The sequence below is a fragment of the Corticium candelabrum genome, chromosome 20, assembly GCF_963422355.1.
Source record: "Corticium candelabrum chromosome 20, ooCorCand1.1, whole genome shotgun sequence".
Lineage (NCBI taxonomy): Eukaryota > Metazoa > Porifera > Homoscleromorpha > Homosclerophorida > Plakinidae > Corticium > Corticium candelabrum.
In genome coordinates this window covers 3,960,106-3,985,105 of record NC_085104.1, presented here as the reverse complement: position 1 = coordinate 3,985,105, position 25,000 = coordinate 3,960,106, and the positions used below count along the sequence as shown (strand labels likewise).

Genomic DNA, 25,000 nt, shown 5'->3' with positions numbered 1-25,000 from the left:
TTATGTAGACAGACAGAAATGATAGTCTTTCCGTGAAGTCTGTTTACAGTTTAATAAATAATGCGTAAATTCAATCAGCACCAGCTAGCTAATTAAAAGTGATGCTTACACAATGAAACAACTAAGGGGCCGTCTCCAATTGTCGAATGTCTTCTAAAATCCGTATTGTTCGTATTGGCCATGACCCACCCACCCTCCCCTAAATACGAACACAATTGTTTTGATATTCATTTGCGTATTTGGTAGCGTTTTAATATTTATATGTAACACATGGCCTATTACACGTGGACAAGTTGGAAACACGCGGCGACAGGCTCTTTAACGAGAGACAAACAAGAAGGGCATCTTGGAACGAGGCTACGGTATGGCGCATTTGGTACGTATTTCAACCACATGCGGAATCAAATAGAACCCTATTATAAATATTATTAGAAACGGCAACAGTCTCGTCAACGCGTGCACATTGTTCAACGCAACATACTTCAAAGTTCTATGCCTTCTTCTTTGCTCTTCCACTTCTAGTCTTGGCGTCTTCTTTCTAAGTCTTCTTCCACTTCTCTTGCGCCTCAGCTAGAAAGAGCTTTCTATCAGATCGCGTCAACAACTGCCATAAGGCTTCCACGGTTACGTAGTACGCAGAGTCATCACTTGCAACGTTCTGGAAAATGGTTCCTTCTGCTTTATATTTCCAAAAAGAGTCGTCTGCATGGCATGCATGAGATTCGTCGAACTAACACGGACATGGAAGAATGCCACGTGTTCCAATCGCCTCGCGAGCCTAGCCAACTGGTCGCGGTCAGTGGCACTTCGATGTACAGTACGTATGCATGCTTGAATACGGTGTGTCTGGTAGGAAGCGGCGGGACAGCTCTACATCAAAGGTGTGGCTGGTCTGCCTCGTCTGTGACATTGATCACACATCGAACCTTTCAAATACGAACAGCGGCCTACCCCATCCATCCAGAAACAAACGTTCTTCGGATTTTGGAAACATTCGACAATTGGAGACGAGCCCTAAACATGTACACAGGGCATAATTTCTATTGAGAGCACATTAGCTGGTGAAAGCCCATATAAAATAGACATATCCTAGTATTCCATTTGGTGCATATGGTACGTAGTCCTAATTACTAAGTGGTTCGCTAGCAATTCATTATTTTGTAAAGCTGGAGGCGATTTGATAAAATTTACTGCATTATCTGGGAATGTGATAATTAGCCTTCTGAAGAAATGTTACGTTGCAGCCAGTATCCCTAAGTCTACCAGGTGACTTTCCTTGTATGACTCGAATAATAGTCAAACACTGCTTCAGGATCAGCCAGATTTCTGCCAAGATACGGGCAAATCATGTCTCACTGAAAATGCTTCAACTACCCTATACAGAAAAGGCATCTCAATGGTAGCACCTGATAAATTGTCTGTAATTGTATAAGACAAGATTACCTGCTTCCAGTACCTTGTCAACTTCTAAATGGGAGAAAATGCTAACGTCACAATGACAATTACATTTCCAAAGCCGACAATATTAAACCTGTAGTATATTAGAGTATTGTAGTACTATATACGGGTACTATATACGGGTTAGTTAGAGTGTTGAGTTGTGTTGAGTGTGCAGAACAATAGATCAACCGGAACACTACAACTGGCGACGAGGATAGGCCAGATTGGAGAAGGATCGACCGGCATCCTGAAAGGTACGTTTGATACCACTGCCCGTGCGCTGTTTGGAGCGTAAGGTACACAAGGACCCCCAAAGAGGTGACCACGTGCGCGTTGATATTCCCTACGGAGCTCTGTAACAGTCCCAAATAGGCGAATGGAGATACCTCCAGTGGAGCGATTTCAATTTCCTGACGAATCGACGTCTGACCTAGGCGCAAACTGGGAAAAATGGAAGCGTAGTTTTCAGTACTACCTTGACGGACGAGGCATCCACCAGGACGCTCGGAAGAGAGCACTCCTGCTGCATTCCGCTGGACCGCGAGTCCAAACGATCTTTGAGACTCTAGATGACACGGGGAATACCTATGCATCTGCCATCCAGTCACTCGATACCTATTTCCAACCGCTAGTCAACAAATACTATGAACGTTACCGATTTAGACAAATACGGCAACAACAGGGAGAGGCGATTGATCGATTTGTGAGTCGTCTCCGACAGCAGGCCGCCAAGTGCAGCTTTGCAGATTCGGATGAGAACATTCTGGATCAACTGATAGAGAAGTGTGATGGTTCAAGAGTCCGCTCAAAACTGCTTGAGGAAGGTAATGACCTGACTCTGGAAAAGGCAATATCCCTAGCACGTATGCTAGAATCAGTAGCCGCGCAAGAGAGAGACATTTCGAGTCAACAAGATGCAGGACCCTCCACTGAGAGAACCCTTCGAGTAGAATCTACATGGAAGGACAGGCAAGCCAAAAGTAAGGGCAAACCACAAGCGAAAAAGCCACAACACGCGAAGCAGTGCTCACGATGTGGACTAGAAGGCCACGGCCCAACAGACGCAAAATGTCCAGCAAAGAAAGTAGAATGCAACAAGTGTCATAAGCAAGGACATTATGCTCGTATGTGCAAGACGAAGAGCAACGGCTCGAAGACTGGTAAAGTCCTCATGACAGAAGAGAGTCAATGTAAACAAGGAGAATGCTTGAGTAAGTCTGATTCAGAGTATGTGTTCGCTGTAAATCACGAACATGCTACAGCTGTTATTCGAATTGGTGGAGTTGATACACAAGTTGTCATAGACAGTGGAGCCTGTAGTAATATTATGTCACAACAAGAGTTCACACGGTTGAAACACAAAGGGATGAAATACAAATCATGCAAAGTGAAGAAAACCCTCTACACGTATGGTTCAACCAGACCCTTGTCTGTAGTTGGGGGATTTGACACAGAAGTAGCGTCAGAAGGCAAACAAATGACAACCCAATTTATTGTTGTACGCTGTTCAGGACCAACATTACTGGGACGTCAGACTGCACCAGAGCTGCATCTCCTAACGTTAGGATCTGTTCGAGAAGACAACACGATTGGTCGAAAAGAACTAATACAGGAGTACAGTGATTGTTTCTCAGGATTAGGGAAGTTGAAAGACTTCCAATTGAAGATACATATTGACGAGTCTGTGACCCCCGTAGCTCAGCAACCTAGACGGATCCCATTTGGCTTGAGAGACAAGGTTGAAGCAGAGTTAAATCATCTTCTGGAAGCAGACGTCATCGAGGAAGTTCAAGGACCGACATCTTGGATCAGTCCCGTCGTGGTGATACCCAAGAAGGGAGGCCAAGTTCGAATTTGCGTAGATATGAGACGAGCCAATGAAGCCGTCATCCGGGAGAGACACCCAATACCCACAGTCGATGAAGTAGTGGAAGAGCTCAGGCACAGCAAACACTTCAGTCGACTAGATCTTAAGAAGGGGTTTCATCAGATCGAACTGGATGAAACATCACGACCAATAACTACCTTCGTCACCCACAAAGGATTATTTCGATACAAGAGATTGATGTTCGGAGTATCATCCGCCCCAGAGGCATACCAACGTATCATCCAGCAGACACTGTCAGGCTGTGAGGGAACCACAAATATCTCCGATGATATCTTGGTCCATGGAGTTAGCAAAGCCGAACATGACCTGAGACTACGAGCTGTCCTAGATCGGATCAGGGACAGAGGATTGACGCTCAATGCCGAAAAGTGTGACTTTGATATGGATAAACTCAAGTTTATGGGACATGTGATATCCAAAGAGGGTATATCACCGGCAGACGATAAAGTAGCATCTATCATGGCAACCCGAGACCCTAAGACAGCAACGGAAGTACGATCTTTCCTCGGCATAGTAAATTTTTGTGCCAAGTTCATACCAGACTTAGCAACAATTGCAGACCCTCTTCGGAAGTGTGCGAGAGCCAACCAGTCTTTCGTGTGGACAAAGACTGAAGCAGAAGCATTCGCAACTATTAAGAATAGATTACGCGATGCCACCGCTCTTGCTGTGTTTGACAGAACAGCACACACCAGTGTCGTAGCTGATGCAAGTCCTGTAGGACTAGGAGCTGTTCTCTGGCAGGAACAAGATGGAATGAAGAAGCCTATCAGTTATGCGAGTAGAAGTCTGACTGATGTAGAGCGCAGATACTCTCAAACAGAGAAGGAAGCGCTAGGCCTAGTCTGGGCATGTGAAAGATTTAATCTGTATCTGGCAGGTCGGAAATTTGATCTCATTACAGATCACAGACCACTTCAATCTATTTATGGACCTCGAAGCAAACCTTCGGCGAGGATCGAACGTTGGGTTCTTAGACTCCAACCCTACGATTTCAACGTGATCTACACGCCAGGAAAGTACAATATTGCTGACCCCTTGTCACGATTGTCATTGCGTGATCAAGGTGGAGAGAATGACGAATACATCAAGTTTGTGGCAAGAGAAGCCGCACCTTCGTCGATTTCACCGAGACAAATTGAAGAAGCGTCCAAAGAAGACAGTGAGTTACAGTCACTACGAAGGAGTATCCGAGAAGGAAACCAAGCAAATGTACCGGCAAATTACAAGCATGTATTTGGCGAATTGACCATTGTTGGTTATATCGTTCTTCGAAACTGTAGAATAGTGATTCCAACTAAACTTCGGAACCAAGTGTTACAATTAGCACATGAGGGGCACCAAGGGATTACAAAGTGCAAAGATCGACTACGAACCAAAGTATGGTGGCCAGGCGTCGACCGCGAAATGGAACGCATGTGCAGAACATGCCACGCCTGTCAAATTACCCAATTGCCATCCCACCCACCTCCCATGAAAAGGACACAGCTCCCAACAGGCCCATGGATAACGATTGCTGCTGACATACTTGGTCCCTTACCGACTGGTGAATATCTTTTAGTAGTAGTGGATTACTACAGCCGATATTTCGAAGTAGATCTGTTGAAGCGAATTAGAGCTTCAGACATTATCTCCAGGCTAAAGACCACGTTCTCTAGATATGGTGCTCCGTACACCATGATAACGGACAACGGTTCACAGTTCACGGACCATTCCTTTGAACGTTTTCTCAAAGACTATGGAGTGGAGCACAGCACCAGCCCCCCATTATGGCCCAGAGCCAATGGAGAAGTCGAAAGACAGAACCGCACTTTGCTGCACGCTATGCAGACAGCACAAGTCGAAGGTAAAGATTGGCGACAAGAACTTTACATCTTCCTCATGGCATACCGCACCACACCACATTCCACAACTGGAATCAGCCCAGCCGACGCATTCTTTCAAAGGAAAGTACGATGCAAACTGCCAACTTTAGGGTTACAAGATACCCCAGTTTTCGACGGACAGATGCGAGATGAAGATTTGCGAAAGAAGGAGGAAGGGAAAAGACATGGAGATATCGCAGTAAAAGCACAAACCGACGATATAAAAGTAGGAGACAAAGTACTGTTACGCCAGCAGAAGACCAATAAATTGACTACCACTTATGAATGGCAACCTTATAACGTGATCAGCAGAGCCGGAGCAGAAGTAGTTATATCCAACGGGAATAAGACACTCCGACGACACATCTCTCACACGAGACCATACGAGGAAGGACAAACACCCTCTGTACAAGAGAAAGAGTCGACTAACGACCTTGACGAACATTTCCCTACTCAACAGGCAAAACAGACAACTAAAGAAGGAAGACCAAGAAGAGAGAGACAGCCACCTGTCCGCCTGAAAGACTACAGCTTATCGCAGGCTTGACTGACAGACAGTTACTTTGAGTTAGTAATAGAGTAGTGAGAAAAAGGAGGGGTTGTAGTATATTAGAGTATTGTAGTACTATATACGGGTACTATATACGGGTTAGTTAGAGTGTTGAGTTGTGTTGAGTGTGCAGAACAATAGATCAACCGGAACACTACAAAACCTGCAACGTGCATCACATAATGTCTGTAGAAAACACAAGCTTCCTTGCTTCTAGATGCAATAAAAGATCCCCGACAAGCAAGAGCTTGTGTAGTGATCTTCTTTGCATCGATGGCAGCAACACAATTTGGAAATCCTAAAGCTTTCCAGACTCGATCTCGGTTGATGCCTTTAATTAAAGTCCTCTCTATTTGATGATGCTTTCATATACTCAGACTGAAGAACTTGTAACAGCGCAGTGCATGTTGCCCTGACAATGCGTCATGATCAAGTTGTATAAAAAGTTGTATGACGGTGGAATCATCAAGTGGAAAGCTCAAGAGAACTGACTTTTGGGAGTTGCTTGATCCCATGTGATGTAAACCGAAAGCCCATCTAAATAGAAAAATAGGCATCACCATCGCTCATCAGCATTTAGCAATACTACAGAGGCATATTAAAAGACAGTTAAGAAGATAGACAAACAGAAAAAACAGGCTTGGTTATTATACTCCAAACTGTTACTAATTGCAATCTGCAAATTCAATAAAAAAAGGTATTTGTTCAGTTCCACGTTAGCATTGCATCTGTCCAAATAGCTAGTGCAAATTGTCTTCTATACATTACAATGATCAGATAAAAAGAGAAAGGGAGACAGGCAGAGAAAAATCTTACCATAATCTAGCAAGGAAGACAAAGACAATCAGGCAAATTGTCCACATGAGTCTTATATATTTTATCATATGTATTAGCATTAAAGATAAATTGTGCTGAGAGACAGACTAATGAACGGACAGACAGACAGACCAACAAGCAGACACTTAACAGATAAACAACAAAATGACAGTTAGCAGAAAGGCAGGTGTGTGTGTGCATGTGTATCTAGTAAATATCCTGTGTTCAGTGTAGTTTTTCAGTAATCGTGTATGTAGTAGATGTAATGGACACGTACATTAGTTATTGCTATGGTGCAATAGTTGGTTTATAAAAATATACGTATTGACAAACAGACAAAAAGACAGCTAAAAGACAAACAATCAGACAGATAATGCACACAAATGTTTATAACATGTATCAGCAATTATGCATAAGCTCAGAATGTATGAACGTATTGATAGAAAAACAGACAGACAGACAGTCAAACAGACAAAAAGACACAAACAGACCAAACAGACAAACAGACAGAAAAACTTCTAACAAATAGCCAAAAGAAAAACAGACAAGCCGAGAGGTACATAGTAAAGTACAAATATAGACAAACAGCCAGACATATTATTCATTACAACTTTGAATTGTGTAACTCTACCCATGGTTTGAGAACTAAATCTTTTGTTGTTGTGGCTTTTACTGATATTCACTGTATGGTAGTGTTGATGTTTAAAATGAAAGACAGACGGACAGACCAACAGACAGATGTAGAAGCAGCTGAAATAAGAGAAATGGTAAATTACAGAAATATGGAAAAGAAGCAGATATTGCAAATGGCTCAAACTGTGCACCTCTATTGTTTGACAATTATGGGAGATGTGGTAAGCACGCCATCAAGTAAGCACGCCATCAAGAACAGGAAAGAATTCAAGTCTCTCTCTGGCGTCGAGCTCTTTCTGTCGCTCTTCAGCGATGTAATGCCTGGGTGATGACAAGGAAACTGTGTAGACTTGCTAGAAGTAGTGAATAAGATTTAGACTTCTATTACAGACAATTGGTAGTTCAATAATTGCATTGCTTTTAGAGACATTACGTCGCAGAACAATTTTTGCCCCTACTAGCAGTTGCAATATGCAAATACATGCATTGACAGACAGATAGACAGACAGGCAGACAAACAGACAGATGGACAGACAGACAGACTCCAGATGCGGCATGGCCGAAACAGTGGAGTGAGCGTCTGCGTGTTACGTTCTCTCGCTCTTCCTATTCAGAGCTATGAGCAAGAAAATTGACTGTCCGTTCGTTCTCTGCAATACGTCGGACTCGGTGGAACGTGTCTTAGCGCATATCCGCTCGGTCCACGATTCTTCACATTTGCCTCAGGATTTCATCGATTTCCTACACTTGCAGCGGTGCAAGTTCTGTCACAACTGGTTTTTTAAGCTTACGATACATCAATCTCGTTGTCTTAAACGCTGCATCAAGTCGGACGAGATAGAGAAAGAGTATCACGTGACGCAACGTAGTGCAGACGTCGCTGACGCAACCATCAATCTTGGAAGTTCCGGATTCGGCCCACGTGGGAATGATTCATCCAAAGATAACTGTTGTAGAAGATTCTTAGAGAGTAACGAGCGTGGCGTGTACACAGAGAAAGAAGCATGGTCTTTCATCCGGGACTTTTCCGTTATTAACATTCTCTGCCATCATCCGCCAAACACTGTACGAGTGGTTTCGCAGAAGTTGAAGCCCTTGTTCCAGGATTGCTGTGACATTGCCTTCAAGAGAATTTTGAATGACCCCTCTGATGAATCGGGATTGAAGCTCCTTTTTCTCCTCCCTATTATGGTACTCCGACACACTAGAGGTGGCTCTTCAGCGGTTGGTCAAGCGCGATCGGCTTTCCAGACTTTCTTGCAATTTCGATGGAATCAACTGCTCTTCGGCAAGAAGCTGACAGCTGGTCCTCTCAGATCCAGCCTCAACGCTGAGGTTCGTCAAAGAGCAGCATTGATATTAATAAAGCGAGGAGAGTTATCTCGAGCCGCAAAGCTGTTGGTCAGTCCTGAACTTGCCCCTGCTACAGCTGAGGATGCAGAGAGACTAGCTGCAAAGCACCCGCCAAGAGAAAAGAATGTGCCCACATCATGCGAGGCCTTTCAATCCCTATCACTGTCTCGACTCGAATTCCTCAAAACACTGCGAAACACACCAAAGGGCTCTGGCTGTGGCCCCTCAGGGTGGAAATATGAACACATGAAAGCACTGGTGAACAGGAGCACCACTGCAGAAGGTCTGTTTTCTGTCTGTGACCTCATTGCTCAGGGAAAGATACCCCCAGCCATTCATGAGGTCATATCAAGTTCAAGACTCATAGCTTCACCAAAGGAAAATGGAGCTGTAAGACCCATTGCCATTGGTGAATGTCTACGGCGCTTTACAGCTAAGGTGATATGCATCCAAAAGAAAGAGTCATTCAATTCGCATTTCCAGCCAATACAACATGGAGTGGCTGTCAAAAGGGGGACGGAGCTTCTGATACATCATGTGAGCTTGCTTTTGGAGTTAAACCCTGACTGGGTGCTCTTGAAAACTGACATTAAGAACGCATTCAACTCATTAGAGCTTGCCTCTCTCATGCCTCAAGTTGCCAAGTCTTTCCCTGATGTTTAGCAACACGTATTTCAGATGTAAGCGAGACGTAATCCACTTAATTTCTGCCATGGAAAACAACCACATGTATTGTCCTCCCAAGAAGGCGTTCACCAAGGAGACCCTCTGGGTCCTATGTTATTCTCCGCTGCCATTCACCTGCTACTAGTGGATCTCCAAGAATCACACCCTACAACCCGAGTCCTGGCCTATTTGGATGACGTTTTTCTCCTTGGGCCTATACAATATGGCCTATACAATATGTCTCATCAGCCTTTGACGAATTGAAGTGTAGCATGCCACAGATTGGTCTATCAATTGCCACTAAGAAATGTGAGCTGTTCACCAATGGCCGTCATTGTGAAGACATTCCTGACGAAGTTCAAGTCTCAGTGCTTGGTACGACTATCCTTGGAACCCCAATAGGCCAACCAAGGTATGTTGAAGCAGCCTGCTCCGAATTTGCCAAATGAGGTAAAGATTTCTGTAACCAACTCCTAGCCTTAGAAGACTTCCAGAGTTCGATGCTACTGCTACGGTTCCGCCATATTCCACGCATCAATCATCTAGGAAGAACAGTTGCAACTAGTCTGATAAAGTCTGCCACACGAATTCACGACAGCGTAGCTCAATCATCATTTAAACATCTCATTAATTGTCCTGACCTAGAAAACGACCAATAGACGCAAGCGACATTGCCCATTCGACATGGTGGGTTAGGCATGTTACCTGCAGAATCCCTGTCTAGCATTGCGTTTGTTTCTTCATGGGCGCACAGTCTCGTACAACTTCTTATATCCTTCGAAGATATTCAAGATTCGGTTGATCTACTGGTGGAAAATAGACAAGATGCAATCCCAGGATCAATAAGATTTGAGCTGGAGCAATCATTACCACACAGCAAGTCTTTGGAAGACCTCCTTAGCAATACAAATAGCCTTCAAAAGAAACTGTCGCAGAACCACTTTAAGACCATCACATCCCAACTACTAGAAAATACAAATTTAATTCTACAGGCTGATAGACTCATATCGTTGCAGGGCAAAGCTGCTGGATCATGGCTTGAAGCTGTCCCAACCTCTCCCAAGTTTGCACTAAAACCCGCTAATTTCCGACTAGCAGCTCGGTTGAGATTGGGTTGCAGCATGCCTATGTCTTCAGCAATTGAAAGATGCGAGTGTAGCAAGACCAATGACAGAGAAGGCTATCACCGTCTAACTTGTAAAACTGGAGGCGGACCCATCTGGTCCCACAAATCAGTAGCAAATGTGTGGTGTAATAGTTTACGAGACCTAAACATAACACACAGAAGAGAACCCAGCAACCTTTACGAAGGAAGCAATTCTCGTCCTGATATCATAGCATTCGATGCCAAATCTGGATATGATATCGAGCTGGACATATCTCTTGCCCACCCGTGGAATGAGGACATCATCTTACAAGCCTCTAAGGTGGAGGGAGCAGCTGCTGCCAAAAGAGAGTCCCCAAAGACGGAAAAATACAGCAAAGAGATTGATGCTATGGGAAATGCATCCAATTGCATCCCTCTGGTTTTTTTAGCATTACGGCCGCTGGGAATTAAAAGCTCACCAATTTCTACATCATCTGTCCCTATTATCTGTAGATGAAGATAGACACCCAAACAGTGGCGAGTTCAAGACATACTGGAGACGCTGCCTGTCAGTTAGCCTCCAGAGATGCAATGCACAAGTGCTCTTAAGAAAACTACGTAGACTTTCTTTTACCAAGAACAGTTGTACTGCTTATAGCGTACAGTTAATTAATCGTCCTACGTATTAAACGGCCGTAAGGGTCGCCGGACATTTAGAATGTAATAGTGTTGAAATTTTAAATATATGTATTGATAGACAGACAGACAGACAGACATACAGACAGGCAAACAGACAAATAGACAGACAAAGAGACAGACAAGTAAACAGACAAACAAACAGACAAGTAGACAGACAGACAGACAGACAGGCAGATAGACAGACAGACAGACAGACAGAAAGACAGACACACAGACAGACAGACACACAGACACACAAACAGTCTATCTCATCCCTCGTATGTTGTTGCAGCCACTTTCAAGAGGAGGGAATTCTGGTCTACAGGAGACAAAATCAATGTTTGATAAGTTCCTAAATTGGAGATGGGAGGAATTGCTCCATCTGAGTGATGCAACAACTTTCAGGAAATCTAGTTCAACACATCTACAAACTAATCAGGCGGCCCTCAGATTAGCTCGTTGTGGAGAAAAATCACAAGCAGCATGAGTCTTGACAATCGGAGGTCTCGCTTCAGCATCAAGTGAGACAGTTGAAAAGCTAAAAGGCAAACACCCTACACAATCAGAAGAAATTGATATTGTTTCACCAATGAATTCGACACCTATAGATCTCTCCATGACCCATCTTTTGAATGTTATTCAAGAATCACCCAGAGGTTCTGGTGCAGGACCATCTGGATGGCGTTACGAGCACATAAAAGTCTTAATTGAATTTGATTAGTTGAGTTCTTTCCTCCATAGGGCTTGTGCAGCCATCGCTCAAGGCACACTACCCACAGCAACAGCCAAATTATTGTCTTCATCTACATTGATTGCTCTCCGAAAGTCTACAAATACTGTCCGTCCTATAGCAATTGGTGAAGTGCTGCGCCGATTAACAGCAAAAGCAATATCCTTGCAGAAGAAAAAAGATTTTTCTGAATTCTTTTCTTCGATACAACACGGCGTTTCAACAAAGTGTGGAACCGAGCTTCTTGCTAATCATGTACAACTTCTACTGGAATCACACACAGAGTGGATTATGCTTAAAACGGATGTGGCAAATGCGTTCAACTCTCTGGATCGTCGTCAAATGTTGGCTAAGGTAGCTGCTTCATTTCCAGACCTATTTGACCACGTAAATCAAATGTATCTGGTCAAGAATCCTCTTTTATTTCTACAACATACTAAAATGGTCTTACTGAGTTTTCAGCAAGGTATTTATCAGGGAGACCCCTGGGTCAAGTATTGCTTTCAATGACGATCTAACCTATCTTGACAAAGCTACAGTCAGATAACCGTGGCGTACAAGTGTTAGCATATCTAGATGATGTCTTCATTTTGGGGCCACCTAATCCACTTCTTTCTGCTTTAGGAAGTCTCCGCAAACAATTTTCCTTGCTTCAGCTTCAGATTTATGATTCAAAATGTGCATTTTATAGCCCCAACTCAGTGTCGGATGTTATAAGAGCTGTGCCGACTACTATTCTAATCTCTCAGGATGTTACAATGATTTTGGGTATTCCAATTGGAAATCCTCGCTTTATAGAGAAGTCTAGTTACAAGTCAGCGAATGCTGGAAATGTTCTTTGCAACAAGCTAACCTAAACTGGATGACATCCAAGGTGCTATGTTACTTCTCACATTTTTTCATGTTCCAAGAATTAATCATCTAGCTCGATAAGTCTCTCCTAGTCTCTTCAAGATTGCAGCCAAACATCATGTTCTCCAGACCAGGTCAAAAATCACCAGCTTGTTGGGTTGTGATTCACTTGGTAATGCCGCTTGGCTCCAGGCTCAGTTACCAGTAAAGTATGGTGGATTCGGACAGGCTGCTATTGAGGATATCGCTCAGTTTGCTTTTTTGGTTTCATGGGCCCATTCACTCAATGAATTACCAATATGCTTTCCTAGTTTAGAGCCTTTAATCGCACAGATAATATAAGTTTACAGCCCATTAAACCAGGCTCTCTGTCTAATGTTATTCGCTCTGCTCTACCTGATGCTTATTCACTTATGGACATCTCTGTTCAACCAGAAAGGCTCCAGCATAAACTATCTGCAGAAAAGGCTAACCAAACAGCTAAAAAATTCTTAGAAAACACCGCAACACTCAGAGATGCAACTAGAGTTCGTTCTCTACAAGGCAAAGGAGCAGGTTCTTAGATTTCTGTCATTACCACTTCTGGAAATGTTCGCACTCAGCACCTGCGAGTATCGCTCGACGGCTTTCTGGATGTTGGGTTTACCTTTGCCTTCCAATGACGAAATACAAGATTGTGACTGTGGCAAAACAATTCATGATTCTAGTGGCTACCACCAAATCACCTGTAAAACTTGAGGTGGACCAGTCTGGACACACAATTCTATTATGTCTGTTTGGTCTGAGCGTTTGGCAAGCCTTCAAATACACGACAGGAAAGAACCAACAGGCAGGTATTCAACATCTGAAAGCCGTCCAGACATCTCTGTGTTTGACACCGGAGCTGGCTCCAATGTAGAGTTGGACATAGCCTTAGCCCGCCCGTAAAGTTCGAACATATTCCCTCTATCTGCTACAATTTATGGAGCTGCGGCATCAAGCCGAGAAGACAGAAAAAACGCAAGATACGGAAAAGAAACATATCCAGGAGGTATGTCTCTACAGGTGATTCCCCTAGTATAAAAACATTATGGGAGATGGGTAAAAAATTCAGAGAACTATCTAAACACCTTTGTCAAAAGATCAAGAGGTGACAAAGACCGACAAAATGCAAGTAATTTCAAAGACTACTGGAGGAAACGAATTGCCATCAAACTGCAGCTGTGCAATGCTCGTGTGTTCTGGAAGAAGGCATCTGACATAAGGAACATTCTAGCATAAACAGGACTTTATGTCTTTATAATCTTATAGAAATTGAAATCTGTACGGACTAGTAATTAGCCTTTATTTAGTATTGTACCATTGTTCATGTTTGAAAATATACTACCATTGACAGACAGACAGACAGACAGACAGAGAGACGGAGAGACAGACAGACAGACAAACAGAGAGACAGATCAACAGACAGACAGACAGACAGACAGACAGACAGACAGACAGACAGACAGACAGACAGACAGACAGACAGACAGACAGACAGACAGACAGACAGACAGACAGACAGACAGACACCCTGTCCTGATCTTGAGGTTAGCCGTATTAGCTGTATCAGTATTATCAAAAGTCCACCTACAAATCTTTAATTAAACAAGAATATTGGGTATCCCAATAGCAAACCCCGAGTTTGTCGAAGATGCAATTCTGAACCAGGAACTGAAATATGAAGCAAGTTGAGAGCTTTGTATAATGTCCAAGGTGTTATGCTTTTGTTTAGATATTTCACATTCTTATGATCAAGCATGTTTAGTCATTCCTGATCTTGTCAGACCCGCGGACGATGATTTCCTATCTAGATCAACTTTTACATATTTGATAAATTGTAGTAAATAAATGACTCTGTGTAACTGCATCTTTACGAATCAAGCATGACTGTTTGGTTCATAGCCTTATTCACTACATGAGCTACCAACTCGTATTCTGGACATAAACTAAGTACAACAAATTATATCAGCTTTCCATCCCATGTGTTTACTGGGTAACATTCTCAACTCAGGCCATCTTAATTGACAGCGTTTTAATGCCATAAGTTATGTAAAAAGGCTTCAGCACATGTTGTTGGCAGATGTCACTAAAGGAACAGCTTCAACCCTTCTACAAAATGCTACATCTCTTCGAGACAAAGCCAAATGGCAAAGGCATCAAGGCATGGTTATCAGCCATTCCAGCCTTAACAAAATTTGTACTTAATTCTTGTAAATACCACTTGGCGGCTTTGTTGAGGCTTGGTCACCCATCGTCTTATAGTGGCGATATTTATACCTGTGATTGTGCAAGTACCATCACTGACTCAAGCAGATATTATCAAATAGCATGCAAGTCAGGAGATGGGACGGTCTGAGTGCACGACAACATTGTCTCTGTGTGGTCTGAATGCTTGAGAGAATTAAAAAGAGAGAATCAAGAGAAAGGTATTCCATTTAAGACAGTCGACCAGACATCACAATTTTCAACACGGGAGATTGACCCAACGTAGAGCTAGATGTACCGCTTGCTCACCCTTTAAGTTCGGACATATTCCCTACATCTACCACCACAAACGAAAATGCCGCTGAATCAAAAAGACAAGAAAGGGAACATGCCAGACACGACAGAAATATAGAGGTGTCCAAGAGGGTTAAGTGTAAAGATGATTCATTTGGTACGTGCTAGACATTTTGTTAAATGGGGAAAACAGAGAAAGAAATATTCAGAACTGCTGTCAAAAAGACCCAAAACTGAGTTTGTAAAACTAAAATGATCTGAGATAAAGACAATTTTGAGGAATGGTTTGCTATACAGCTCTAGAAAGCAATGGAAGTGTTTTTCTGAGAAAATGTTCAGCTCTCATTCGACATGCAGTTGTGCGTGCGCGCGTGTGTGTGTACGTGTTGTTATATGTATTAACTAGATGTAAAGGACATGTAGATTAACGTTAATTGCTACAATGCTATATAGTTTGTTTATGAAAACATGTATTGACAGACAAAAAAGACAGCTAAGACACATACATGCATACATGCATACATACATACATACATACATACATACATACATACATACATACAGACAGACAGACAGACAGAGATACAGACAGACAGACAGACAGACACACCGACATATATGCAATAGGCAGGCAGGCAGTCCGACAGACAAGCAGGTAGACAGACAGACAGACACGCAGGCAGGCACACAGAGCAACGTGTTAGCTAACAGACAACGGATTGTGATAAAAATGCCATGTGGATACCTTGTCCTGGTGAGATGTCTAGCTGACCGATGAACATTTAATATCGATCTTCTCCTCAAGAACAACAACGCAGAAGCTACTCTTGCCATTTGAGCATCAAAGGTTTCCGTCGACATTCGTACGTAGCGGAAATGGCTCTCTGTATCTTGCAACGTACCTCATCTCTTTGAGCAGGTTGTCAAACTCTCCTTGCTCTCTCCGTCGTTAATTGGAAGATCCAAGTTCGTTGTTGCCGTCGCCCAGCTTCCGAGTGGCGACAGTTCATCAGAAGCAGCCAGTCATCTTCACTCTACACGATTGTAGTGAGCATGCGCGTTCTGCATACAGCGTGCCCCTGATTATTACCTCTGGTTCGGTGTGGCACGTTTCTGCGCTGGAGTAAGTATGTAATCAAAATTAATTATATTTTTTAATTATACTTAATTATTAATTATTACATCATATTAATTATGTTAGCTAGGAACTGAGCTTTCGATTGGACTTTGATGTTGTTCTAGCCTCTGTACTTGTCGACATTGCGTTTCAAGTGTTTGCAAGTGGGTGCGTAGCGGTGAAATGGTGAACCAGAAATTGCACTTGCAAGCCTTTGTACGCGTACGCGTACACAGATTCCCAGTTGAAGCTGCAATGCATTCTACGTTTCTACCGCAATGCATCACAGGGAATATGCAACGAAACCCCACGCAACCTAGCTAATCTTTCCCTTGGTTTTCTACGGTTCTTTATGAAAGAACCCACTTAACTATAGTTGGAATGTTAAACCCAATCTGAGTAGAGAACTGATGCGTGTACGATATATCTCTACGTTAGGAAAGCTGCTAGATCAAAATGATGTAGTAGGAAACGACCTCTTCTAACATTTTGTCACAAAACCAACTTGGCAGCAGAGCATAAATCATGAACTAGCTGCAGATTATTAAATCTCACTGCAACCTTCGAAACACAAGCATAACATAAATCAGTTGTTAGTTGTTTCCAACTGACTGAACAGCGCGCGAAAACATTTCCCTTAAGTCGGTGGTCTGCAGCAAAACAAGAGAAATCAAGTCTGCCAGCGGGAAAGATGGGCGCGAGCAAGAAATCAGAATTCCGAATTAGTAGTGTAAATTGTATACTTTTCAGTATTATTAGCTCCACCAAATGCAGGAATGCACGTTCCTCATTTCTTTGCTTGTCTTCAGTCTTTTGAAAGAAAGATATGTTGCTATGTTTTGTTTGTCATGTCATTTACCACCCTGGGTTCACTTGTGATCTAAGATCACGCCTACCAACAAGATTGGTAGTGTCTACTTTCATACTTAGCGGATAATAAACTAGCAATTAGCAAGTCTAGAGCCTAAACTACCAGCGTGGGCCTCACAAGATGTGAGCGTAAGCAGCAGGATCGAAATCCAATCGACATCAAGTTTGGAAAAGCGTACCTGAATGGGAGTCTTCACTCTAACCGATCATCATCACGCACTGTTCAAATTGCAAATATGCTGGCACTTGGACTCAACCGGCAGTCTGTTTTGGCGTTTAGATATCGCGGCGTCTGCAAGAGGATTATGCCTTCACCAATAGCTACCACATATACAGCACAGTACAGCGGTTTCGGGTACGTCCTAGTGACGTGGTGTGTATACGTGCCATGATTGTCGCTCTTCAGATGTAGAATGAGTCACATTTTCCTGTTGATATTGTACGTAGATGAAACCATCGATGAAGAAGCCCAGACCAACCGAAGACAGAACAGCCGATAGTTACTGCAAGTTACGAACATGCATGGAGCTAGCCGGGATTGAGGCTATTACAACATTCGAAAAATTATAACTGGTGCCTCTTGTCTCTTCTTGTCTGTATTACTGCAGTTGCATCATCTGCATTCTATTAGAAAACGTTAAAATCCTCAATCACTGCTGAATAGCAGAGGTCCCTAATGCGGTTTAACTAAAAGAAAGCACAGCCGCTGTTAGCGATTCATCATATGGGCAAGAGAATCATCAGAAAGCAAGTGAAAATGCAGGTAACTGACAAGGATTTCTACTGAACGTGAAAGAAAGCAGAAACAGTGTCACTTGTGAAAAACATTTTTAAAGTGCAATATTGCTAGTCTATACGGCGCGTGCCAAATGGCTATTAGCACGTAATTTTGAAAGTTTGGCGATTAGATAAGGCAATTGGAAATATAATCAGACATAACTGCAATCAGGTCAATGTCCACTTACTGTTGCAGTTTGCATTAGCGGTTTCGTGGGTGGCACGGAATGTTGAATACTGCAGTAATCTACACCAACATGAGGGATTTGGGGTATTCAAAACTCAGCTCTGTTAGTCAATCATGGGTTTTGAGTGGTTTCAGTGGGTTTTTAGACGAATTTGAGAAAACCCAGCTAGGGTAAATTGGTCATTAACCTTAGCTGGTTTATGCTACTTTCCCTAGCAAACGCCTACCTAAAGCCAACAATGTGGATTTCGCGGCATACTCCCGGTGCATTGGACTGCATACAGTACTGCAAACTAGCTAGCGAAGATATCACGCTACGCTCGTTAACCTACTACGCCGACAAAGTACACTTGCATGATTATCGCTAACAGCAAGTGGCGATACCGAACCAGAGGTAGAGGTAATGGCAGTCAATCTGGGGCTGCAATCCACACTGCATCTGGGGCGGGGCTAGTAGTAAGTTGGAGTCGCTGACGCTGTGTCTATAGTAGTAAGAGCGTCAGCGTTTGACACCTATCCAACATAACGTCCTCGTTGGCGTCGCAAGGTTCCCTCGATTGTCATCGTCGTACACATTGTAAAGCGAAGACCATATAGCTATAGCTAAACTGTTAATTGATCCAGCAAGTGCAGCGTGTGGTAAATTAAATGTGTTGTAGCGTACACCTCTAATTAGCTAATAAAGTGATACTTTCGACACCATTTACACGTAATTAGAGACACGGTGTTTGACACGCCTACATACACTTGCGTACTTGCATGTGCTATACTAGTAGATACCTAAACCTGGTATACTCTTCCAGCACACATGCACAATTTCGAGCGACGAAACACTTACGCGTACGCCTTGAGGACCCTGATGGCCAACGTCTCCCTACAACAGCACAAAAATTAGGATAAAGCATCAAGACGGAAACTAGACAAAGTGTAATTTAGTAACCTTTTCTCCCTTTTCTCCACTGCACATGCTGTTGTTGTCATTCGTATCGGTTGATGATACAGTCAAAACGACGTTGCAAATCATAGTCATAAGCAAATACAAACACAATGTCCCTCTCTTCTTCTGCAACATATCAAACATCTGCATGGCTGCAAGACCCACAAACACTCTAGATAGACTTTGTTTGCTTTCACACAAAATATTTAGTGGAAATGCTGGAAAAAACGTACACGAAGTCTCTAAACTGATCGAAAGAAAATTTTGAATTTACTTGATGCAAATCAATGCCAGACTTGAGTAGAAAGAACGTTGAAGAGCAACTGAGCTGAACAGTTACAAGACAAAGAGTGGCGTAATTGCAAGATGAATAGCAGCGTTGTATTGCATGTCTGGTGAACCTGGCATGATGTTCAAACGAATATTGCATTAGAAAGGCTGACCAATAACAATTTTTGTAAACTCATATTTACATAAGTCACATCCTTGCGAGTGGGTGACAGTAGACGAAAACGGCGGAGCTAGCCTCATACGCAACAGTTCTTGGTAAATTAGACCTTGACACTTTTAGCCCTACCCTTTAGAATTGAATTTCCGTTGTCATGGTTGAAGATGTCGTTGAGAACCGTTGAGAAAGGGAGGAGCTGCCTAGTTGTGGTGTGACATCCGATTGCATTGCTTGCAATTGCAATCTGGCAAAAGAGAGTACACTTAGCTGTAAGCGTGTTATACAAAACAGTGCAGGAGCGTAGCGTGGCATAGGCTAGACCTGGCTATAGCCCCACCATTTGTAGGCGTGTTCACAGATATTGTGGACTGTAAGTACGTGCGAGGACCAAAGCTGAGTATTCTAGCAGAGGGCGCAGCTTTGTCCGGACTAATTAATCAGGATTCACTTTTAATTAATACAATTCCCGTGTCGCTGATTTGCCCTTTTTGTACACGTTTAGCAAATTAACAGGAATTTGTTTCTCCGTTTCCACGTCACATCTAGAACCCGGATATAGTCAAAATATCATGCTTAGTTTGATGTCCCCACTAAAAAGCAAGTCGCACCGTGCATACTATCCAGATCCAGTGTGCCGTTCTAGAGAAATTCGTGATGGCGAGTTTGATGTGCAAGAAATTGTGCCGCCGCAAAAGTACTCTGGAAGACGCAACACTTTCATTGTCGAGCTTGATCAATTCAGCGTGAGGTCACATTCCGTCATGCAAACTTTGAGGAGGGACAGCATCCCTGCTATTACGGTCGGGTTCGTGGACTTCAAAAGAGGCCCCTTTAAATCGTCAATTCGTACAATCGACATGTCAGGGGCGTAGGAAGCAAATAGAAGTGGACGGGTATAACGCGTGGTACTAGGCGGAAATAACATGCGCTCAAACGCTAGCCTTCACGGAAGAAGCAGACATGATTACACAGCATGCAATAACTCGGTCTATTCGCTTCTCTATACTACTGTACCTTTAGGAGTTGCAATCGTTTTCTAATAGAAAGCAGACGTTGCAACTTCAGTAATACAGACAAGAAGAGAGAAGAGATAATAGTTTTATTTTTTCGAATTTGCACTTACAAGTGTACTCTCTTTGGCAAGATTGCAATTGTAAGCAATGCAAGCGATTGTCACTCCACAAATAGACAGCTCCTCCCTTTCTCAACGGCTCTCAACGACATCTTCAGGCGTGACAACGGAAATTCATTTGAAAGGGTAGGGCTAAATGTGCAAAGGTCTAGTTTACCAGGAACTGTTGCGTATGAATCTAGCTCCGCCGTTTTCGTCCACCGGCTCCCACTCACAAGGATGTAACTTATGTAAATATGAGTTTACAAAAATTGTTATTGGTCAGCTTTTCTAATGCAATATTGGTTAGAACATCATGCCAGGTTCACCAGACGTGCAATACAATGCTGCTATTCATCTTGCAATTACGCCACTCTTTGTCGTGTAACTGTTCAGCTCAGTTACACTTCAACGTGCTCTCAACTCAAGTCTGGCGTTTACGTCCATCAAGTGAGGCCGAAATTCCCTCCATCGATACAAAGACTTTCGGTAAGTTTTAGCAGCGTTCATATCAAATAGTCTGAGTTAAAGCAAACAAAGACTATCTAGAGTTTGTGTTGGTCTTGCAGCCATGCAGATGTTTGACATGTTGGAGAAGAAGAGAGGGACACTGTATTCGTATTTGCTTATGACTATGATTTGCAACGTCGTTTTGACTAAATCATTAACCGATACGAATGACAACAAGAGCATGTGCATTGGAGAAAGGGGAGAAAAGGCAATAAATAAGATTTTGTCTAGTTTTCGCCTTGATGCTTTATTCTAATTTTTGTGCTGTTGAAGGGAGACGTTGGCCATCAGGGTCCTCAAGGCGTACGCGTAAGTGTTTTGTCGTTCAAAATTTAGAAACTTGTGCATGAGTGCTAGAAGAGTATACCAGGTTTAGCTATTCACTAGAGCACATGCAAGCAGTGTTGGATTTAGGCGTGTCAAACGCCGTGTCTATAATTATGTGTAAATGGTGCCAAAAGTGTCACTTTATTAGCTAATTAGAGGTGTACGCTACAACACATCTAAATTAACACATGCTGCACTTGCTCGATCAATTAACAGTTCAGCTATAGCTATGTAGTCTTCGCTTTACAATGTGTACGACGATGATCGTCGACGGAGCCACGGCGCCGGCGAAGACGCAATGCGGGACAGGTGTCAACGGCTGACGCTCCAGCTCATATAGACACAGCGTCAGCGACTCCAACTTACAACTAGCCCCGCCCCAGACGCAGTGTGGGTTGCAGCCCCAGATGGGCAGCCATCACCTCTACCTCTGGTTCTGTATCGCCACTTGCTGTCAGCAATAATTATGTCCTCTGTTACAAGAACTTTGTCGGCGTAATGGATTAGGGGAACGACTGTAGCGTGGCAATTGCTAGCTAGCGTACAGTACTGTATGCTGTCCAATACATTTGCAGTAGAGCCATAGGATGCTTCAATTGGGAAACTGCGTAGGCGTACAAAGACATTCAAGTGCCATTTCTGATGTGCCATTTCACCGCTACGCACCCAAGTGAAAACGCTTGACGGCGGCGTAGAATTGCAATGTCGACCAGTACAGAGGATAGAACAATATCAAAGTCTAATCGAAAGCTCGTTTCCTAGCTGTATAATTAATAGTAGTTCTCACCGTCCCTGTGGCGGTAAGGTAGTACCTAGGTAGTAGCACACACACACGCGCGCGCGCGCGTGCGTGCGTGCGTGCGTGCGTGCGTGCGTGCGTGTGTATGGGATGCCATTTGTGTCAAAATTACACAATGAGATGAGGTGATGAGATCATGCGATGAGACCATGAGATGAAACGATGAGACCACGTGATGAGACTTTAATATGAGATTGCAATATGAGACTGCATCATTATGACGTATACCGCAGATTAACGCATGCAGCTACTGGACTACATAGGCGTAGGAAGCATGAGGCAATGGGGCGCTTGGCCCTCGTACATTTTGCGCCGTGGGCACAAAATCATAAACGGCTACTATAGGCCTCGAGTCTAAAATCAATTTGTTTGGTCACCTTTACTTTCCAATTCGTACGAAGGCATTACCAATTAACTTATCCGGGCTAGTTTCATTATCTGGGCATGGCACTCAGGTACCGTATTTCGTACTTGTTTTTTAAATGAGCAAGCGGCAAGTTAATCTTAGGGCTACTTGGTCTCGAGTTGCTAGCAAACGACGGTGTCTAAACAGTCAGGATGGTAGTGGGTGGTGTCATAGAGGCATTTTCTGTGCCCCCATAGTCTGCTCATTCTTCCTACGCCTCTGCTAGTACAATACCGTATGGGAGACTTGGAAGACTGCATGCAAAAAGGATTAGGCCGCACCGAAAAATTGTATCATTGGGGTAACCTGCAGCAGGAAAAAGACGGGCGGACGGAGTTTGCTATTTTGTTTTTTAATTATTTGCAACCATCATCTTTGGAGAAAGTGTCTGTCATCGCATTTCGCACGCTGCATGAGTACGTCGTCCACTCTGTCACTGAATTGAACCTCCTGCAACACCTCACGAAGACTAGAGTCGCCAGACACACGAAGAATCTCGCCATCTCTAAAAACGCGTGCCCCTCGGACGCGGATGCACATGGCAACCGGAGACATAGTATTTCTCAGCATTCGCATGCGCAGAAAAACAGCGGCCCTCCAAACACAGCCTTCTGAGTACATCGTCCAATTGATTACCGAATCCAACTTCCTGCAAGTATACAGTAGCCTGAGACACGAAGAATCTTGCCATCTCTCAAAACACGTGCCCCTCGAACACGGTATGCCCAACTGCAGGCCAACAGAAAAATATCTAGATGAAAATAGATCAGCGGCCTTCGAGCTCCAAAGACAGGCGGGCGTGTTACGGCAATCACATTTTTACGGTGCGGTCTTATATAATTACATTTTATCTACTACAGAGAATCTAGATTTTGAACATCATGTTTAACGTTTACAAGATTAACACGACTTGTTGTCTCCAAAGACTACAGACTACATGCGTTTTCTAGATTTAGAAATGTGGAAGACTAGGCACTTCAATTGGTTTTGTGGATCTCAAAAACGCACCCTTGATGCAATCACACAAGAACACGAGTGGAAAATTGTTCAAAAACTAGGTTCTCTGTAATAGATAAAATATAATTATGTAAAGCCGCACCAAAAATTGTCTGATTGGCGTAACCCGCCCGCCTGTGTTTGGAGCTCGAGTGCTGCTGAGTTTTTTCATCTAGCTAAATATTTTTTTGGCCTGTAAGTGGGCATACAGTGTTCCAGGGGGCACGTGCTTTAAGAGATGACAACTGTAGAATTTCAAGAATTTGGATGCGGTGATCAAGTGGACGATGTACTTAGCGCGCCGTGTTTGGAGGGCGGCTGTTTTTGCGCATGCGCATATTAAGAAATACGATGTCTATTATTGCCCTGTGCATCTATGTCCGAGGGGACACGTGTTTTGAGAGATGGCAAGATTCTTTGTGTGTCTGGCAACTGTAGGAGTCGTGAGGTGTTTCAGGAGGTTGCATTCAGTAATCGATTGAACGATGTACTCATGCAGCATGCGAACTGCGATGACAGACACTTCCTCTAGAGATGATGATTGATAATAATTTAAAAAAAATTAATAACCCCGCCCGCCCGTCTTTTTCTGCTGCATGTTACTTCAATCACACAATTTTTTAGTGCGGCCTAATTCTTTTGCGCATGCAGTCGCACAAGTCTCCCATACAGTTGTGTAGTAGGCTAAAGTAGCTGCATGCGGTAATCTGCGCTATATCTCATATTGATGCAGTCTCATATTGCAATCTCATATTACAGTCTCATTGCATGATCTAATCGCATGGTCTCATCGCATGGTCTCATAGCAAGGTGTCATCGCATGGTCTTATCGCATGTTCTCATCACATGGTCTCATAGCCTGGCCTCATCGCATGGTCTCATCTCCTCATCTCATTGCCTCATCGCATGGTCACATCGTCTCATCTCATGGTCTCATCGCATGATCTCATCGCCTCATCTCGTTGTCCAATTTTGACACAAATGGCACGCCATACACACTCACGAGCACGTACGTACGCATGCACGCTCGCTCGCTCGCCCGCCGGCCCGCCGGCCCGCCGGCCCGCCCGCCGCCCGCCCGCCCGGCTGCACGCAAGCCTGCACGCACGCACGCACGCACACACACACACACGTTCTAGAGATAGAGTTTTGTCTTCTAGCATCCCACTACCTACGCTACACGTCATGTAGCGAAGAAGACGAACCGACTGCAGCGAGTGCACGGCTGGTGAAGAATAGCGTGCAGCGGCTGGCAAGCGCACGTCTACATCAGCAGACTCAGTTAATTGAACAAAATAATTCAAGCGCATCTCATTTCATAAAGCCAAAGTCTCGTTCTAGCCGTCGGAGGAAGTCCAGGCGAAATACGATATGACCGGTGACAATCTACCACACGGACGGACGCACGCACGTAATTGCGGCCTAGTTAGCCGTCTC

At 43.7% G+C, this 25,000-nt stretch overlaps 4 protein-coding genes across 4 annotated transcripts in view; 3 read left to right on the top strand and 1 right to left on the bottom strand.

Annotated features, from left to right (window-relative positions):
• The window catches only part of LOC134196114 (collagen alpha-2(IX) chain-like), a 3,516-nt gene extending 1,830 nt beyond the window's left edge, over window positions 1-1,686 (bottom strand). Inside the window, exons 1-2 of the mRNA XM_062665193.1 lie at window positions 1,630-1,686; window positions 952-1,014 (exon numbers count right to left, since the gene is read on the bottom strand). Coding sequence (XP_062521177.1) covers window positions 952-1,014; window positions 1,630-1,686 — 120 coding nt within the window. The remainder of the gene's footprint in view (window positions 1-951; window positions 1,015-1,629) is intronic.
• Window positions 1,687-1,816: 130 nt separating this feature from the next.
• LOC134196113 (uncharacterized protein K02A2.6-like) lies at window positions 1,817-4,986 on the top strand. Its single transcript, XM_062665192.1, has 2 exons — window positions 1,817-4,921; window positions 4,966-4,986. The coding sequence occupies exons 1-2, from the start codon at window positions 1,817-1,819 to the stop codon at window positions 4,984-4,986; spliced, it is 3,126 nt and encodes a 1,041-aa protein (XP_062521176.1).
• Window positions 4,843-5,885, top strand: LOC134195810 (uncharacterized protein K02A2.6-like). Its single transcript, XM_062664894.1, has one exon. It carries the CDS (start codon window positions 5,006-5,008, stop codon window positions 5,738-5,740), a length of 735 nt encoding a protein of 244 aa, XP_062520878.1. The 5' UTR covers window positions 4,843-5,005; the 3' UTR covers window positions 5,741-5,885.
• Window positions 5,886-19,995: 14,110 nt separating this feature from the next.
• Window positions 19,996-25,000, top strand: part of LOC134196112 (collagen alpha-1(X) chain-like) — a 20,884-nt gene continuing 15,879 nt past the window's right edge. The window contains exons 1-5 of the mRNA XM_062665191.1: window positions 19,996-20,157; window positions 20,836-20,848; window positions 20,922-21,014; window positions 21,095-21,243; window positions 21,309-21,344. Of these exons, the coding sequence (XP_062521175.1) occupies window positions 19,996-20,157; window positions 20,836-20,848; window positions 20,922-21,014; window positions 21,095-21,243; window positions 21,309-21,344 (453 nt within the window). The remainder of the gene's footprint in view (window positions 20,158-20,835; window positions 20,849-20,921; window positions 21,015-21,094; window positions 21,244-21,308; window positions 21,345-25,000) is intronic.

Bases quoted from the DNA above. Each gene is read 5' to 3' on its own strand.
- LOC134196113 (XM_062665192.1), top strand. From the start codon at position 1,817: ATGGAGATACCTCCAGTGGAGCGATTTCAATTTCCTGACGAATCGACG. The intron at 4,922-4,965 runs GTAGATCTGTTG...CATTATCTCCAG, and splicing joins ACTACAGCCGATATTTCGAA to GCTAAAGACCACGTTCTCTA.
- LOC134195810 (XM_062664894.1), top strand. From the start codon at position 5,006: ATGATAACGGACAACGGTTCACAGTTCACGGACCATTCCTTTGAACGT.